At 36.6% G+C, this 18,358-nt stretch overlaps 4 protein-coding genes across 11 annotated transcripts; 2 read left to right on the top strand and 2 right to left on the bottom strand.

Annotated features, from left to right (window-relative positions):
• Positions 1-7: 7 nt before the first annotated feature.
• HSFA2 (heat shock transcription factor A2) lies at positions 8-914 on the bottom strand. The gene is made up of 3 exons (XM_088119665.1): positions 734-914; positions 510-670; positions 8-184 (listed from the first exon to the last, which is right to left on the bottom strand). Exons 1-3 carry the CDS (start codon positions 912-914, stop codon positions 8-10), a joined length of 519 nt encoding a protein of 172 aa, XP_087975791.1.
• A 3,150-nt stretch (positions 915-4,064) lies between these two features.
• Positions 4,065-5,084, top strand: LOC148208014 (glutaredoxin-C6-like). Its single transcript, XM_088120212.1, has one exon. The coding sequence runs from the start codon at positions 4,144-4,146 to the stop codon at positions 4,564-4,566; it is 423 nt and encodes a 140-aa protein (XP_087976338.1). The 5' UTR covers positions 4,065-4,143; the 3' UTR covers positions 4,567-5,084.
• A 2,354-nt stretch (positions 5,085-7,438) lies between these two features.
• CWINV6 (6-&1-fructan exohydrolase) lies at positions 7,439-10,777 on the bottom strand. The gene is made up of 7 exons (XM_022284803.2): positions 10,402-10,777; positions 10,260-10,268; positions 9,331-10,181; positions 9,040-9,198; positions 8,695-8,936; positions 8,523-8,613; positions 7,439-7,901 (listed from the first exon to the last, which is right to left on the bottom strand). The coding sequence occupies exons 1-7, from the start codon at positions 10,526-10,528 to the stop codon at positions 7,686-7,688; spliced, it is 1,695 nt and encodes a 564-aa protein (XP_022140495.2). The 5' UTR covers positions 10,529-10,777; the 3' UTR covers positions 7,439-7,685.
• Positions 10,778-14,970: 4,193 nt separating this feature from the next.
• On the top strand, positions 14,971-17,339 carry LOC111006036 (protein indeterminate-domain 7). Of its 8 annotated transcripts, none has more exons than XM_022277886.2 (5): positions 14,971-15,114; positions 15,214-15,268; positions 15,587-15,786; positions 15,897-16,296; positions 16,438-17,339. In XM_022277886.2, exons 3-5 carry the CDS (start codon positions 15,612-15,614, stop codon positions 17,147-17,149), a joined length of 1,287 nt encoding a protein of 428 aa, XP_022133578.1. In that variant the 5' UTR covers positions 14,971-15,114; positions 15,214-15,268; positions 15,587-15,611; the 3' UTR covers positions 17,150-17,339. The 8 variants fall into 8 exon arrangements, with proteins under 8 accessions (XP_022133578.1, XP_022133810.1, XP_022133649.1 ...); XM_022278118.2 differs by having other exon boundaries at positions 15,577-15,786; XM_022277957.2 differs by having other exon boundaries at positions 15,214-15,275.
• Positions 17,340-18,358: the final 1,019 nt, after the last annotated feature.

Genomic DNA, 18,358 nt, shown 5'->3' with positions numbered 1-18,358 from the left:
GTATGATCTATACTTTGTTTCTTCCTCTCTGTTGCCAGTGATTATGCTGCTGCAGTCTGAAATTCACAATTTCAGAAAATGGACACTTGCCTTCTCCTCTAATGGTGTCCAGTACATGTCTCTGCATTTCCAGAAACCCATCGTTCGCGAATTCCCGACGATCCGGATAAACTCTTCTGAAACCCTGCATTAACTTGAGCACACTAATAAGAGCGCTGAGTCCCAATAAGAAAAGTGCAATTCCAAAAATTAAAAACTATACGTGTTTGATTTTCTTATCACCCACAGACTGTAGATTCGCGTTACCTTAGTCTCAACAATTTAACTATTCATCGAGACGAAAGAAAATCCACTTGAGATATCAGGTAAGCAAAGGACTCAAAGGAGATGCAACAATTCACATTTTCCTCAAAATACGATATCAGAGTACCAAACTGATAAATTTGCAATAATTTATTTACATCACGTTAGTATTCATTCAGTTCACTAATGAAGCTGGAGAAATTTACTATGCTCCAAGTTGCGAGGAAGCGAGCGTCGACAGCGTGAAAGAATTCCGAAACAGAACCGCGTTCGCGCGCTCTGCTCCACGAAACAATGGAGACCGTGACCGGATCTTCCGCCATCTCAAACATCTTCGTGAGAAATGCAGGCGGATCCGCCTTATCTACTCCTCAACTGTCAGCGAGCCGCTGGTCGAACAAGACGACTGAAGAAGTATCGCCAGCCGTACATTGCAGTTGCTCTTCTTTCGCGCGAACATTGAGACGATGCAATTTCTTAAACTTGCAGAAGCAATACTTCCGAGACATCAGAAGTTCCGGGAGCCACCGGACACTGATCGGCGGCTGACCGGAAAATTCCAGAGAGTGGCCATTATTAGCCCAAGGGCCCAATCCAATTTCCCATTCCATTTTTCTGGTGATAACAACGACTACAGAACTTGTGGATGGAAGATGTCCTATCCTCGGAGGGAGAGAGTACGAGAAAATGGGCCTGGACCTTCGCCCAAAATATGATGGGCTCAATATTCGGCCCAAACCAGTACCATAGCCCGCTTTCCCGAAACGTCAGCTTCACAAGGGCGTTTTTGGAATTGAAAAAAATAATAATAAAATTGTATTTCGAAAAGTAAAAAAGAAGTCGTACATTGAAACGCTTTTAATCAGAGAAGCTAATATCCTTTAAAAAAAAAAAATCAGAGAAGCTAATAAATTAAGACAAAATATATGATTTGGTCAAGCAAATTATTTACGCTATATGATTAATAAAACCGATAGTGGGTAATTGTTGGTTAGTGTGGGGAAAAAGGATACTGATTTAAATATTATAAGTAATATTAGATTTGTTAAGAAAAAAAAAGGGGGTGGGTGCGAAAATGTGACACAGAAACCCAATGTCCCACTTGGTTATAAAATCCAAATGCAATAATCTGAGTATTACTTTATTAATAATAATAATAATAATAATAATTACAAAACACACACAGACAAAATACCCTACACCCATCACATGCATTTCAATAACCTTTCCGAATATGAAGAGTCCTTCCTTCTTCCTTCTTCCTTTGTCGTTTTCCCCTCGGACCCAATTTTAATTCTCACTTATTCCTTTTTTTTTTCCTCCTTTACGTTAATTATTTAATTATATGATTTTAAGTATTGTATTAATTATAATAATAATTAGAAGAAGTTGGGGGAAACAGGAAGCAATTTCTTGAGGTGTAAATAATAAATAGTACACAGTTTTCCATGCCAGATTACTGGTGTGAATACGACAAAACTCCATCCCAATAAATTAAAATTGTTTGCGTAAAGTTCCGACTTTAGATTCAAAAGAAGAGGAAAAAAAATAGAAATCTCCACTGCTCGCCACACTCCCACGTTACCCGATCTTCTCTTTTTCTTTCTTCAAATTTTCACTATTTGATTTTTATCACTGTCATTCTTTGATTTGTCAATCATGGTGATGATTCGGATGACACGTGTAGGGTGGAGATCGGTGGAGGAGGGGGCTACCGGCTACGTGGGGAGCGAGAAGGCAAGGCCGACACAGATTCAGATCATGGCGTCAGCGGCGCCAGGCGGTGACCTGTGACTGTCATGTCAGTTGGCGTCACCCATGTGTCACGGTAACACAGTCAACGAGTTTAAATTTTAAAATACTGTATTAAAAAAATAAAAAAAAAGAAAGATAAAATAGAAGATAAAATTGGGGCTCTATATCGGGGCTGCCCAGCGGCGCCGACAGATTTAAGGAGGAATTTGAAAGCAACCACTCGTGAACGCCCACGTCACTAACGTACGCCGAAACCCAAACCCACGCGTATTCCACACAAATATGTTATGGGCTGGGCCCCCGACCCGGATCCCACCCGTGACCCGCTCCCTCCTCCTGACTTATGGGCTTCTGGTAAGTGTTGGCATGTGGTGTATCCACGTGGGGGTTGTGTTGTATTGTATTGTAATTGTAAATTATTATTACCATACAATAATACATGGAGGCCACGAGTGGAAAACGACATCGCTTCAGCTTTGAAAATAATTAAGAAGACGATTGAGAAATGGAAGAAAGATAGGTAGCTAGGGGAATCCTATAAAGTAATACTACGTAGTACTTGGTCGGCATTAGTTCCTTTTTTTTTTTTGGGACAACTTGTAAATTGCAATTAAAGATCTCCATCGTTCATATTTTCCACTACCCAAAAAAAAAGTACGTCACTTTCCCCCTACTCAACATTTTTCCTTTAAATTATGATTTTGAAACTCATTCCTCAATCATCCACTTGCATTAAATTTGCACAGCACGACCATAACCATGGTCCATACTTAATTATTGGAAGGTGGGGCCCACGCGCCATCTAAACAGAGGGGAGGAATGGGGTTGGAGATTCTGTGTGTGACATATTAATGAACAATGGAGGGGGGAATATAGTTTTGGCAATAAATACGATGATGTAGAAGATGACGAAGAGAAGGAGGGGATATGTAATGGGTTTTTTCTTTTTATTTATTTATTTATGCGTGTGGGATTTATTTGACACCTTTATGGATGCATGACGACACAACACAACACACAAATCAAATCACACAGGAAAAAACAAGCTAGAGCCTTCGATTTTGTGCGAAGTTACTCCCCACCCCACAAAGAGTATATAAAAATCATAATAATTAATGGGCACATAATACAATGGACGACCATGGATGAATTGTTTAAACTTGTGGGGTTTAGTGTGATATAGTAAAATGCATGAACACGATTGGACTGGATAGAATAAAAAAAGGGTGCGAATTGAATGTTTGTACAACAAAATCGATAAATGTCGAATCTAACCAAAATATATTCAAGTTTAAATGTTATTAGATAAAAAAAGACCTGCATAAAAGAATCAAACACCTAGACTAAGAAAAAGATTGAGGAACTTTCGAGGGAGGGCCCAAGGATGGGGAGTGTGATGTAATGGCTTGATCATCTTCTCCAAATATGGCAGACACCATAGTTGCCACCATGGACGGTGGATGTATAACGTGGACTTTATTGGTAGGGCCCACGCTCCATCCGTAAGATAGGGTTTTAGTTTTACCATGCTGGGAAGCCACGTGGCGCATAGACGTGGGACCATGGGATGGGGTTTTAATTTTTCAGCTTTACGACGTCGTCTCCATGAGGAGAGGAAAGTAAATGGGGGAAGCCACGTGTAAGGAAGGGATCGTCATAGTGACGAGGAAAGCGAAGGTTCTCTCCGATGATCATGTCATAGTAGTGGGTCCCAGCGTCACTGGTCAGCATGAATTCCACATCAGACGAGCTTTTAAATTCAATTAAAATTAAACATTTTTTTACCAGAGTGGCAGTGCGTGCGGGTTTTATCTTTTGGTTACGTCAAGGCGCAATCTTACCGTTCCACGTCGAAGTCAATGTGACGTCATGGTCATTTACTGCCCATGTGATCCATCCATCCTTCTTCCCACGCGCCTCCTCCCCGCGTGGAGTACCCCCATGATTTACGAATGACGTAAGCAAGCCCACAGTCCAGTCTGATTTATAAAACCAATCCCTTCCCCTTAGTCCCCGCTTTCACCACTCTCCCGCTGCGTTCTGCGTTGACATAAACAAAAAATTGAAACAACCACCGTAGCAGCGATGCAAGGGCTGAGACGCTGCTCCGCCGTCGACGTCGTCCATCTGGACCTGTCTCCGCCGCCCACGGCGGCCTCCGCCGCGTCCCTCTCCATCGACGTGGCCGAGTCCGCCGAGACGCGAATCCGGCGCCTGATTTCGGAGCACCCCGTGATAATCTTCAGCCGGAATTCGTGCTGCATGTGCCACGTCATGAAGAAGCTTCTCGCCACCATAGGGGTCCACCCCACCGTCATCGAATTGGATGACCACGAGATCGACGCGCTCGCCTCCTGCTCCTCCTCCTCCGCTCCGCCGTCTAATAATTCTGCTCCGGCGGTTTTCATCGGCGGCGCACTCGTCGGCGGCCTCGAATCCCTCGTCGCGCTCCACCTCAGCGGCCACCTCGTACCCAAGCTCGTCGAAGTCGGTGCTCTTTGGGTATAACCATCACTACGCATCTCTCTTACCTACCTTTTAATTTTGTTGTTTATCATAATTGTAATTTAAAAAAAAAAGAAAAAAAAAGGGACACCCGAAAGGAAAAAAATCAAACCCCTGCAGGAAAGATGGGATTTTTAATTGTGGGGATGTGAAGGGGAAAGGAAATAATAGTGAATCTTATGGTGTCTGGTTAATGGTTCGTTTTGGGGTTTGGTCGGTGAAAATTGAGATCAATAATTAATGCCGGCGGAGGGAGGGAGGGAAGTCCGGCGGCGGCGAGTACGCTTTTTTAGCGGTACTCGCGGGGACAGCAATGACACGTGGTCAGTAGTAGATTGAAGAAACGGAGGGTCCCACTCCCGTCTCAATTATTAAGTAATCAGCACCGTTGAATGTGTAGACTTTTGTATTTTAGGGGACGTCTCTATTCTATTCTCTCTATTATTTCCTCTTTGTACTTTTTACCCTTCTTGATATTGATAGGGTAATTATTAATTAATGTAATATCCAGAATTATAGGACACGAACATTTCAAAAAAAGTAAATTAAAAAAAAAAGTATGTGAATTATTTTGGGAGTTCCGATCGTAACACCAATATGTTTTTTACTAAAATGGAATATTGGTTTTGCAAGTGGGACGTCATAAAGTGAAGGAATATGGATTTGGATGGTTTAGATTAAAAGGTAATGAGTAATTATTGTATTTATTGTTTATTTTTGACAATGACGAGGTAATAGTGAGATAGTACTTACTGTACTTGAGATATTCTGACAGCAATTTCTCCAATTATTGAACAAATATCTCAAATCCAAGCATGCATGGCCACAACCCATCCTTTCTTTTTTTTTTTTTTTTGGGTTACCACATTTATGTATAATATTATGTTTAGAAGCCACCCCAAAAAGAAGAAGAACAAAGCAGAAAATCGACGGTTGCGATTGAATGGGGTGTCTGAAATCAACCTGTCAGAAGACAAGTATGGTATCTCGAATGAATTTTTCTGTTCCATCTTTCACCTTTCACCGTTTTATTTTCTGGCGTTTTTCCAGTATTTTTTACAACAGTGATTATTATTGTTATTGTTGTTATTATTATATTTTAAAAAGCACTAAAAAAAATAAAAGATAGAGTGAATATTGGCATGCGGAGGAAAATTGGGAACATCTGAAGGGGCACACCAATCTAGTGATGTCGACTCGAATCGAAAATGATGAGCCAAGTTGGCATTGTCTTGCTGCTATCTCCATTAGCACACACCAAAGACAAAATTGATTGAGCGGAGCCAGTACCCACTATTAGACTAACCCTCGTTGAAATTAAGGGAGGTACTCTTGGCCTTCCTTACCAAACCAATCTAGCATCGAACATCGAACATCGTCCGTTAGAGAGCTAGGAAACTTTGCACAGATATGTTCAAATTCCTTCTAAATACGCGACTTACTAACTTTAGCATTAAGAGTACTAACTTTGCAGGTCACTTAATTTGTAAAAGAAATAAGCTACTTTGCTTCGACAGATAAATTTGTCCACGAATAAGTATTATAGTATCATTAAGACCAGTTTTTTTTCCTCTCTAAACTTTAACCATTGTAGTCCTTACAATTAATATTTGATAATCAATAAAACGAACGAACAACTTGTCTGGAAATCACTGCAATAAATATAAAAGGCAAATAGAAAAATTTTTAAAAGTTATAAAAGTAGAAACGAAGGGTAAAATTGTCAAAAGAAAAGAAAGAAGTTGTGGAATAATAAAAAAGGAGTGGGTGAGGGAAGAGATTCACTTTTAGAGAGTTTTGACGATATGTATCCCAATTAAGGAAAAGACTAAACAAAGATGGGAGCATTAGGAGATGATAATTAAGGGTAATTAAGACAAAAGGGGCCCCAAATCCTCCACTATCTCTCATCCAATCACATTTTAAAAATATAATCAAAATCAAAATCAAAATCAAAGGGCCCCACATAATTAAAACTAAATTAAAAATCTGCTGCACTGCTACTCTCCTTTTATTTCCCTCTCCCTTGGAAATGGAAACCACACCCATGGGTGATGACAGACAACAGCATCACCCACCAAGTAAACAACATAAATAGTGCATTTTCATTTTTGGGGTGTCTGTCAGATTGTGAGATACACGTGGCGAACATGCAGTGGATGGTGATTGGTGTAAATGGAATCTTTGGAGCATAACGTAAGAAGAATCTAATGAAGATACCGCCAGAATATAAGAGAATGGAACTGGAAGGAAGCCTAAAGCAATTATTGGGGTTTTTTTTTTCTTTTTCTTTTTTTATATTATTGCCCACCACCAGCAGCCCCTCACATAAATTATATTATATACAAGTAAAATTAAAAAACATATAATATAAAAAAATAAAAAAATAATTTGAAGGTTGTGTTTAGTCTTAGTCATCAAACTCATTCTCGTGACAGCGAGAGTTGAACCAACAACCACCTATAATGCCATCCCATGCCCCCACTTTCACTTCCTTAATGCTAGGATTTTAGGTTCTCCCCAACTTTTTTCTCCTTTAATTAAATTCCAAGCCCCTCTTTATAAAACTTTCTTTCCCCACTTTAGATCATGTCACTGTCATGAATCTTTTGTTTTATTTTTCCCTGTACTACCACGTTACGAGTCAATTTATGTCCCGTCTCGAAGAAAATTTACCAGGTTGGTTAAAGAGGTGTCTGTTCTTCTATTTGGGGAAAATAAGGAATTAGTTACTGTTTTGTTTTTGTGTCGATGGTAGGAGATTTGGAATAGGTGGGAGGGGAGGGGAGGGGAAAAGTTGGGTCAAAAGCCCACTGTTTCATGCCCAGTGAAAGAGTGGAAAAAAAAACATCCAACATTGAGAATTTTGGTCACGTGTGTTGGAATAATGAGCTAAATTTATAAAATATTCTGTCTTCTACTCTGCCTCTTGTCATATGCTTCACTTGCTTTGGAAATTTGTTGTGTTCTGTACTTTTTGACTAGGATGCATAATTGGAAACACAACCATATGCCAAATTGTTCACTACTTCAGTTCAATAAAGGCCATAATGATTCTAATTCTTCAGTAAAGGAAATTGCTTTGATGTTTAAAGTGGTACCTAAGGTTTGGAATTTTGATATCAAGAAGTGGGTGCCTTTTTTCTTCTCTTTTGGATGGGAACAATCTGGGCTTTCTTCATGCTCCAACCACTAAGCTTTGAAATTCTTACATCCACAGTTCCATTGTTGAATGCATAAAGATGGGCATCTTGGTTGATGGCCAAATTTGGATACACTCTTGCAGTGATGCAGGCCTTCCCATTTCCACCAAAACTTTCGATTATGGAATGGTCTATCTGCAAAATACAACACCCGAGTGTTTCGGGTTTCGATATCATAGAGGTAAAAGAGCTATATTCTTGACACTCTCCCTCGTGTGTGAACTTATACGTGGTCTACTAGTGTAACAACTGAACAGGTAAGAATATTTCCAAGATTTGAACTCAGTTGTTATTTAAAACTAATGTGAATTTCGTTGAACAAATACCTTAGAGGGCAAGTTTCTATTGACTAATTTAAAGAAAAGGTAAGGCATAAAAGACCATTGTACCCTAAGAAAAGAGAGCATTCTACAAGATAGAAATGCTCTTCCTACTTTGTTGATCTCCCAAATCTAGATTAAGAGGATAATTAAAGAAAAGGTAAGGCATAAAAGACCATTGTACCCTAAGAAAAGAGAGCATTTTACAAGATAGAAATGCTCTTCCTATTTTGTTGATCTTCCAAATCTAGATTAAGAGGATAAAAAAAGACGGTTATACCATATATGTGATCATTTATGCTGACTTTTTGCAGTAGCGTATTGCCATAATTAAATGCCTCCTTGGAATGCAAATCCAGAAGTAAGTGAAGAGCACATAAAAACGTTTTCTCACTTTTTTTGTGCGTGTATGGATCTCAAGTGTTAATCGACATACCAGGCTTCTTAAGGAGAGCGTTTCATGAAGAGGGTCTATGTCGACGAATGCTCCATAAGTGGTTTTCTCAAGCCCTTCCCTCAGAGAAGACCTGTTGAAATTGTGACTACTGCCTCAATATAACAACCAAGGCAATTCAAAAGAAAATTTGAAGATTGAGTAATCGACAAACCTGCTTTGATCACTGCACATGAGCACAGCATATTTGTCGTATTGCTTCCTTAATACTCGAAAGTAGACTGCAGTTTGTTCTGTCAATTCTTTAGAAGCCAAGACCAACAATCCGAATGGTCCAATCATGCCATTCACTGATGCTTTATTTTCTTTACAGAGCAATTGTGGATCAATCCAACTCACGTTCATCTCTTCTGATTCTTTGAGACCAGATAAGCGGAACAAAATTTCGATATCGGCCTTTGCATACAGGAAGCACATGTGAAAATCTTACTTCTATTCAACCAATAGTTCTGCATTTCTTTGAGAGTATAGTTTGTGGAATGAATCGTGGAATAGTTACCTGAGCGGCCGTAATACCCGGGACTTCAAATACTGAACCACTTTTGAGGTCCATATCATCAAAACTCACTTGCTTTGTCCGTAGTTTCTCGATTTCTTTAATCGGCCATTGCACCAATTGTTTCCCAGATTCATCAAGCAAAATACTTCTAGGAATTGACTGTGAAATGTAAATGAAATAGCAACATAAAATGAGCTATTAAAATAAACAAGACACTGTATCAGAAGATCAGAACTATGATCAAGCTCAATCAAATTAACTAAGGATGACTGCGCAGAGACAGAAGACTACCTGAAGGCCAGACCATCCTTTGCCAATATCATCTGCTTCGCTATCTGATTCCTTTATCCATCCCCACAATATTCTTCTCTCCTTATCACTATCATAAAATGATTTGGAAGCATAGAATTTCCCGTAATCGTATCGCATATCAGATCCATTGCTCAAGAAGTCAGTTTCAACTGAAAATGTGTCCGTTTCTCGCACGTAACTTCCCAGTACATAGTGGTCATTGTCATGAAAACTTGCCTTGAGCACATGCTTTACTAACTTACCCTCAGCAGAAGTGTCAAGTCCATTACTACCATTGATACTCACCGGATAAAAATCCGGGCACTCCCACATCCCGGTTTCGGTTGATGTATGAAGCGGACTCTTACTCCGAGTCCAATCAACGAAATCCTTACTGCGGTACAGAATCGCCATTCCACGACCACCAATCTCCCCTCCAACAATGACCCTCCATAACCCATCTGAGCCTAGCCAAGCAGTCGTTGGGTCCCTAAAATTCTGAGGATCAATGTCATCAACAGGGACAATCAGAGGATTATGAGGGGATTTAATCCACTCCTTCAGTAGAGGGTCAGACGGATTCTTAGGAACAGCTAAATTTTGAAATTGCTGATTTTTGAAGTTGGCTCCAGTGTACAAGATAGCTGGTTTTTCACCAAGAATAATTGTTGCAGAACCAGACCAGCAACCATTGACTTCATACGGTTCTGTTGGATACAGAGCATGCTCCAAATGAACCCAATCAACAAGATCATATGATACTGAATGGGCCCAAGTAATGTTGCCCCAAATTGCACTGTAAGGATTATACTGATAGAACAGATGGTAAACCCCCTTATAATACATCGGTCCTGCAGTTAATGACTAATTACAACATGTCTACAGGTAAAAGAGAGAAATCATGAATAAAATTTGAGGGGAAAGTGTACCATTGGGATCTATCGGGTCATCATCAGCCAAAAAAAGCCCAACAAAAGACGTCAATAAATTGAATCAGTAGGGTAGATTGTCGATTCCAAATAGAGAAACAATCCGCCAAATGAATGAGAAAATTTTTATAAGAATTTTTACCATTCATCCAATTTTTAGGAGGCTGGAAGTGAAAGGCGGTTCTGTAGGGCTGATAAGAGGCTGCTTCAACTCCATAATAAGCCAGCCAAAAGAACAGTGGAACAACCCAAATTAAGGGTTTCTTCATTCTCTGGTTTTAATGGCGGAGGCAAGTAAGATCTGCTGATTTGCTGTATTCTCCGGCTAGGGCAAGGCGGAAATCGTGGAGGATCGACCCGACAAATCGTTAACTTCATCTCTGACCCCTGCTCGTTGATCTTTATGCAGCTCTTTCTTCAACTTGCAGATTTTTCTAATACGCAGTTGAAAATTAGAAGAAGTTGGTAGTTCACCATAAGTGGAAAGATTTGACTCTCTGTGATAAATTTTACTTATTTGTTAACTTTCTTTTTGTCTTTATAAAAATTCCAAGTTTTATTCAAATTATACGTATAGAAAATAAGTTTAAATGTTCTTTTTTATATTTTGATTTTTGTACACTTTATAGTTTAGATTGAAGTTATATTTTCAATTTTTGTTTATCTTTAAGTAAATATGTACTCAAAAAAATTAAGTAAATATTTGTTTTATAATGTTGCAATTCAAATCATGCATTTATTTCAGTCTTTATGATAGAATTTCATAAAAATATCGATATGGTGTAAGTAAAAAAGATTTGTATTGTTAGGTTAATTATTATAAGTTTTTTTTAGTGCAACACCAGGATGAAGGTTGAGTTTTGAAATCACGATTTAAATCGATAATAATATATTTTAACTAATTGAATTATATTAAAATTGACTATATTATTGATCTAAAAAATATCTCTTCTCTTGTCTCAAATTCATTGTGTCAGATCACCCCATCCAGAGAGAGAAATGATGAGCTGGAAAGATATAATAATGGAGCACGAGGGAGAAGAAAATTAAAATGGAAATTATTAGACATTCAAACCATCACTCGAATTGAACGTGGAAAATGACCAAACCAACAAATTATTCTATCAATCTCTTTGGATTGGTTTTCACAACAAATGTCGGTCTCGCTTTCTCTGTAACACCAACCCGACGCCTAAAAACTGATTTTTTGGCCAATTATCTTTTGTAGGTTGTATTATTAATAATTAATTAAATGTTTAATCTCATTATATGTGTTTTTGATGTATATATCAAACCCGGATTTATATTGTTGTGTAAAGTCAAGATATGTCCGCTTTTCAATATTGATATAATCCTTTCGTATTATTACTACTAATGCAATCTTTTAAATATTTATGAATGACATGATATGTTAGTGATATAGTCTCTCAATAATAAATTGACATACGTTTCAATGAATTTTTGTATTTTTTCAGAGTGAATTTTAGATCGAGCATTATTTTATTTTACCTATATTTACCGATTCAGAATATGGTTGATATATTTACAATAAAGAGAGCTTATTTTTAATACACGCAACTGCCCATTTTTAAAATTGTAAGGTAAATTTGACATGATTGCGAAAATGGTGAAGGTGAAAAAAGTGCAACACAAAAAATATCTTTCAAAAATCAAGAATTGTTTTAAGAAAAAAATAAAATAAATATAATTATTTGCTTGACTTGTGATAAAGAACAATAATTGGTGCAGCTCCATTAGTATGGTCTTTTATTTTTTTTATTTTTTAATGGACAAGTGAAAGTTACGTGCAACTGAATAATGATAATAAAAATGTAAAGAATATTGCGAAATTATGGACAATGCCATGCTGGTGGGCTTGGTTGGGATTTACCTTTATATCCATCTTTACACAATGACAAAACGGCACCGTTTTGGTGGAGTTGGTTCCCTTGTCCTTTTCTCCTTTAACTCTTGAAAATAATAATAAAAATAATTTGGAGTTGCAAGTTTTGAATTGGCAATATTAAGGAAATAAATTAATGGGAGGAGGGATAAAACAAAGGTTTTAATAAAAATAGAGAAATTTAATTTTGGTCAACAGGTCTAAAAAATCAAAATTTGCAATGCTCCTCCAATGAAAATCAAAATGACATCATTTTCATAATTGCGACGAGAACTTTTGTATCAGCGACACGTTTAAAGCGTTAATCCACAACGACATTATTTGTTATATCAAATTTCAACGGGAGAATCAAACACATCTTCAAAAGAGTTGAAACTTCCCTACTTTTATATCGTCTTTAGCAATTTAGCAAATTACACCAAAATTAGAAAGGAAAAGAAAAAGGGGAAAGAGCAATAGTGTAATGTAATTGCAATAACACAAATATAGAAAGTCTCCATCTTTTTGTTAATGGTTAATACATAAATGTGTAAGCAAAAAAGTGAGTAGCTAAAGCCTAAGTTCGTAGGAGGGCAGATAAAAGCAAAATAAAAAGCTCGAGAACTCCAATTTTTGCTCTCTCTCACACCCAAAACAGCTCCCCCAATCCCATGTGGGGGTTATCAGTTTTTGTTCCATGAAAGTGAGAGAAGAATATACATCGTTTTCACCATCACTATTTACAAAATGCACGTACCCACGCTATGGTATTAAATATCTATTGATATGTTTATGTATTTATGGATTCGATATTGAAATTTTATCATTAGTACAAAAGATAGACAAAATATGAAAAATATCGATAAAATTTCACTAATATATACATATATTAATATTAGTAATTTTTAATTTATTTCTTAAAATATTTATTTGTTAATTTAAATATTTTTTACGATTTCTTAATTTTTCTAACTTCTACGAAAAAAATATCAATCTACATCGACGTTTTATTGATATTTTCATGCAATTGAAACTTCGACATTTACATCAATATCGAGATTTAAAACATTGCCCAACCCAAGTAATTTACGACGAAAAAAAGTTTGCACATAGTTTCCAGTGTCCTAAGGATAATTTCACACCCAAAAAACCAAAAGATTTAACAAAAATCTATAAATACATGAGAAATTCTCTTATTAGTCATTGATTTTGAGATGGAATCTGGTGTATACATTTAGTTCAAAATGAGCACTATCATGTTAAGGATTTCAAATCGAAAAGATAAAAACCTCAGTTTATAATTAAATGCACGGGTTCAAAGCCTATTTTTCTTTTCACCCTTCCCTAAAGGAATCACTTCATCATCGCTCACTTAGGAGCTATTTAGTTTTACAAGATGGTCCTTCCTGATTCACACGAATCACAGTACCTTTCCAACGCGGGATATTTGCTCTCCTACAAATGGGAAATGAAGCATATACATTTTTTAGGGATGATGAAATAATTTAAGATGGGGAGTGGGGGTGTGCAAAAACAACAAAACATCAATCTTTTTCAGAGGGTAGGAGAGCGCAGAGAGTACTGGTTATGGGTTGGGCAGCAGCGCCGCACCGGGGACCGAACTCGGCTAGCCATGTACCGCCAGCCACGGCCAGGCCTAGCTCTCTCTAATACATCACTTTCCATCTCTCACTTTATCTTGCTGCTCTGGTTTTTTCCATTTCAAAAAAGACCCCTTGAAAATGACTTCTCCACGCTTTTCTATCCCCTCCTCTCGTTTTTCCAAAACATACAAAATCAATCAGAGATGGGGTTCAACTTCAAAGTATATATAGGCCTTAAATTATTACAGCTGTTTCACTTTCGTCTAATTTGTACCTATAAAATACTCTAATCTAAACATATATGAAAGCATTTTATAGTGTTTTTGGTTTCTTAGTTTGGGTAAAAAAAACCCTTTTGTTAGCTTTCTGACTAAAATCCAAAATGGGATTTTTCCGAGCGGAGAGTTTAGAATTTGAAAAATGTTAAGTAATAGCAACAAACTTATAAATTTGTTTGTTCAAGTACTACGAGTGAAGATAGAAAAATTCAAACTCATAGTCTCTTTACCATATGAAAATGTCATTTAAAGCTAAGCTAAAGTTGATGTTACTAACAAACTTATAAAATTTGTCCTTTTTTTGTTTAAAAATTAAAAAATGGACAAAATTTGAAAGTTTTAACTTGGCCTCAGTTTATTTACCGTTGTTTATTAGAAAATTTAGAATTAGAATAAAAAACCATTTAGTATAATTTTAATGACGTTACTTTTGATTTCCTAGGAAAAAAAATATAGATTACTCTATTTCCTAATCCATGCGAGACTGCAATCCAATAAAAATGTTAATTCATGGGAGTAACGAGAACCTGTTGAAATGAAACCAACCCAAAACATTTTATATAATTTAGTGTTTAGAATTTTGATAAAGTAAATAAAATGCTGAGCAATGAGCATGGTGCGGTGAGATTCAATCACTGAACCAATCATGCATGCCAGAGAGGAGGGGCAGCTAGCAGAGACAGAAACAGACGACTTAATTTCCCTACTTTTATAGATTTTTTATATATCTTTTTTCACTACTTTTGCCCGTGAACGTGTTAAATTAAAAAGTCCATAATATATATAATTAATAATCCAACTTTATTTTGTGTTTTTTAATAATTCCTACTTTGGCCAGTGTCAAACGTGGATTACAGGCTTAATTTTCTTGTGGGGTTCTCTTCAATTTTAAATTACTTAAAGTTGCTCCAATTATTTGAGGATCAGAACAAGTTTTTTTTTCATTTCTTTTCCCTTTTTCTTTTTCTTTTTATCAAAATTTCGACACAGAAACATAACATAGAAAAAGACATCAAAACCTCTGCCCTGCCCTACTGTTGTTGGATTTCTGCAGATCTCTCCACAGCAACCTCTCTCCCTCTCTCTACAAAGTAATGTTTTTTTGTTTTTTTGTTTTAAATTATTGTTTGAGAAAGGAAATTGGGTTCTTTTCTTTTTGTGGTTTTGTACTGAAAGCTTCTCGGTTTTAGGCTTTTAGCAGCAGCCAGCAGGAAAGGTTGTTGAAAACATTCAAGGCAGCCACTGGTACAAGGTTTTTCTTTTTTTCTTTTTTCATAATTATTCCATTTCCCACCTGTGGAATTTCCATTTTATTTACTTTCTTCTCACATGCAAACGAAACTTCTCTCTATTTCCTTTTTGCCCTTTGTTCGTTTTTTGTGAAGATCTAAATCTTAGAACAACTTGGGAAAATCCAAAGCTTCTTATAGTGATCTATATCTGAGTTTTCTTCTTCTTTTTTTTTTTTTTTAATTTTTCTGAATTAGGGGTTTTTATATTCAGATCTATCTGAAGGGTTGTTGTTTTCTTTCCACTGATGTCATTTAATGAAGGGGTTTGCAGTTAATTTAATGAAGTGAAGAAGATCATGATGATGGAAGGAAATTTAATGGTGGATGAGAATTTGTCTGTGTTGACTACTTGTGCATCTGCTGATCAAATAACAAGAAATGAAACTGCCACCGACCCTCTGTATTCTCATCACTCCTCTGCTTCTACAAATCAACATCCGAAGAGGAAACGGAATCTTCCTGGCAACCCAGGTTTCGAAAATTTACTCTAACTTATCAGCTTGATTCCATATTTATATTTGAGCTATACTGTAATGTCATTTGGCGGTGAATTATATTAGTGGAATTTGATTACGAATCAGACCCGGGAGCGGAAGTGATAGCCTTGTCTCCAAAAGCGCTTTTGGCGACGAACAGATTCATTTGCGAGATCTGCAACAAGGGATTTCAGAGAGATCAGAACCTTCAACTCCACAAGAGAGGGCATAACCTGCCAGGGAAGTTGAAGCAAAGAGGCAACAACAAGGAAGTGAGGAAGAAGGTGTACGTGTGCCCGGAAGTGACGTGCGTGCACCATCACCCGTCGAGGGCTCTCGGCGACCTCACCGGGATCAAGAAGCACTTCTGCAGGAAGCACGGCGAGAAGAAGTGGAAATGTGAGAAGTGTTCAAAGCGATATGCTGTTAAATCAGATTGGAAAGCTCACTCCAAGATTTGTGGCACTAGAGAGTATAGATGCGATTGTGGAACCCTCTTCTCAAGGTAACCTAATAAATTTGCTTAATCAAATGAACTTCAAATTCTTCATAAACATAATGTCATGCGTAGTACTGTTTTTTGTGCAGAGAAATTTATGAGGGTGGTAATAAATTTTTGTTCTTTTATGTTTGTTTTGTTTTGTAGGAGGGACAGTTTCATAACCCACAGAGCATTTTGTGATGCTTTGGCTCAGGAAAGTAGCACAGTTACATCATCAATCATGAATAACAATTCTTTATTCCCTTCATTTCTTCGCCCTAATTTATTCCCACTCATCAAAACAGAAGAAGGCAAAGGCCACCCTTTTTTGATCTCTCATGATCAAATAATTCCCTCATCCAATAATGATAATAGTAATCCTACACTTCATTTTTCTACATTGGAAAATGGGCAACACCACCCTCTCTTGCTCCAACAAAACCCTAACCCTAACCCCACCAACCCTACTTCTACTCCCATCGGGTTCGGGTTGGTGGGTTCGGGTTTGGGTCCACTTGTTGGGTCTTGCCCTGCATGGGAGTCATCGTCGACGACGTCTCTTGCTGAAAATTCTTCTCCTCTTCCTCTTCCACCTTCTTCGTTTTTGCATCATATGATGAGTTTTGAGGAGGCTTCGTTTGAAGAAGCTCTCAATGGGATACTGATGAATGGGGTGGATAGAGACGTCGGTAAAGGTGGTGGCGGTGGCGGCGGCGGCAGCGACGGAGAGACGAGGGATTTTTTGGGGCTGAGAGCATTGGCTAGCTCAGATCACATCTTCCAGGATGAGATAAACGACATGTCGAATTTGAACTCTTCTTCACTGTTTGGTCTGCACCAGAATCATCAAACCCAGACGACATTTTGGCGTCATTAGTTGCTTAATTATTTAATTAATTAATTTGGTTATCTTTCTGAATAGACCGAATTTTACTCTCTCTATTTTTAATAATTTTGAAGCTATATGATCAAACAAGGAATTAAATGTATGTATTTTAGAGTAATTTCAGACTTTTACTGTGAACTATTTGGCATTAGCTCAATTCGTAATTAAAATATTATCATCTCGATCAAAATGTTATCGAACCTCATTAGGTTATTTTTGTTCATTAAAAAAATACTATTTATAATAAGGAAGAATATCCATGAGAGAAGGCTTGGTTTAATATATTAATTTTGATTCATGTTGTTTTTATAGAAGTTTATAGCTTAAGAAAACCGAGATAGAGGACAATAAAACGAACTATTTAGTTTGTACACGCCGATTTGATAGCTACTATGTTTTGAGTTGTTCCCTATTTCTTAAAAATTATATGTTGTTTAATTCGTCCAAAAAGAAAAGCTCGTTTAATAGCTGATCTCTATGTTTTTGTTTTTTCGTTTCTAAGTATAACACATGGTGGTGGGAGATTGAATGTATCTATTATTGCTGAGTTATACTTGTTTTTACTCTCTTTTATGCTTTTTTTTTCCTTTTTAATATTATAATCTATAATCTCTATTAGCTAAATTTTCAAGTTCAAAATGAATATATAGTCTAATCTTAATTATACATAGAAAATAGAATACTGTCACAGTAAACACAATAACTACAAAATAAAACACAACACGGGCTCATTTGATAACTATTTTGTTGTTCTTTTTTTTTTTAACATATTGTCAACAGATTCAATTTTTTGTTTTAAAAAAATACTTTATATACTCGACATGATTTTTCTCTCTTTAACGTATATATCTTATAAGTTTCTAAATTTTTCGAAATAGAAAACCAAACATGTTATAAAACATATTTATTTTTTTCTTTTACAAATAAAAAACAAAAACCGCTATAAAATATATGATTTTTATTTTTTAAAAACTGAAAACTAAAGACAGAAGAATCAAAATTAAAAAACACAAACCGGTATCTCCATGATGAATCAATCTCTCTCTCTCTCATTTCGTTGTTTTCTTGTTTGGAGGAGGTGCTAGAATACTGAAAATATATATATATATATATATATATATATATATTTGATTAACAGCATTTCTTTTTAAGTTTTTAAAATTTTGATATCACATAAATACTATAATAAGAAAAAAAAAA

The sequence above is a fragment of the Momordica charantia genome (assembly GCF_013281855.1).
Source record: "Momordica charantia cultivar OHB3-1 chromosome 11 unlocalized genomic scaffold, Mcharantia_2.0 BLBB01000011.1, whole genome shotgun sequence".
In the NCBI taxonomy this organism is placed as follows: Eukaryota; Viridiplantae; Streptophyta; class Magnoliopsida; order Cucurbitales; family Cucurbitaceae; genus Momordica; species Momordica charantia.
The sequence above is the reverse complement of the archived record's forward strand: the minus strand, read 5'-3'. Positions and strand labels throughout refer to the sequence as shown.

Bases quoted from the DNA above. Each gene is read 5' to 3' on its own strand.
- HSFA2 (XM_088119665.1), bottom strand. From the start codon at position 914: ATGGAATGGGAAATTGGATTGGGCCCTTGGGCTAATAATGGCCACTCT. The intron at 671-733 runs GTACGGCTGGCG...ACAGTTGAGGAG, and splicing joins GAAAGAAGAGCAACTGCAAT to TAGATAAGGCGGATCCGCCT. The intron at 185-509 runs GTAAATTTCTCC...AAGTTAATGCAG, and splicing joins TCCTCGCAACTTGGAGCATA to GGTTTCAGAAGAGTTTATCC.
- LOC148208014 (XM_088120212.1), top strand. From the start codon at position 4,144: ATGCAAGGGCTGAGACGCTGCTCCGCCGTCGACGTCGTCCATCTGGAC.
- CWINV6 (XM_022284803.2), bottom strand. From the start codon at position 10,528: ATGAAGAAACCCTTAATTTGGGTTGTTCCACTGTTCTTTTGGCTGGCT. The intron at 8,937-9,039 runs GTAACTATTCCA...CTGTATGCAAAG, and splicing joins CGGGTATTACGGCCGCTCAG to GCCGATATCGAAATTTTGTT. The intron at 7,902-8,522 runs GTATGTCGATTA...TGTATTTTGCAG, and splicing joins CGCTCTCCTTAAGAAGCCTG to ATAGACCATTCCATAATCGA.
- LOC111006036 (XM_022277886.2), top strand. From the start codon at position 15,612: ATGATGATGGAAGGAAATTTAATGGTGGATGAGAATTTGTCTGTGTTG. The intron at 15,787-15,896 runs GTTTCGAAAATT...ATTACGAATCAG, and splicing joins GAATCTTCCTGGCAACCCAG to ACCCGGGAGCGGAAGTGATA. The intron at 16,297-16,437 runs GTAACCTAATAA...TTTGTTTTGTAG, and splicing joins TGTGGAACCCTCTTCTCAAG to GAGGGACAGTTTCATAACCC.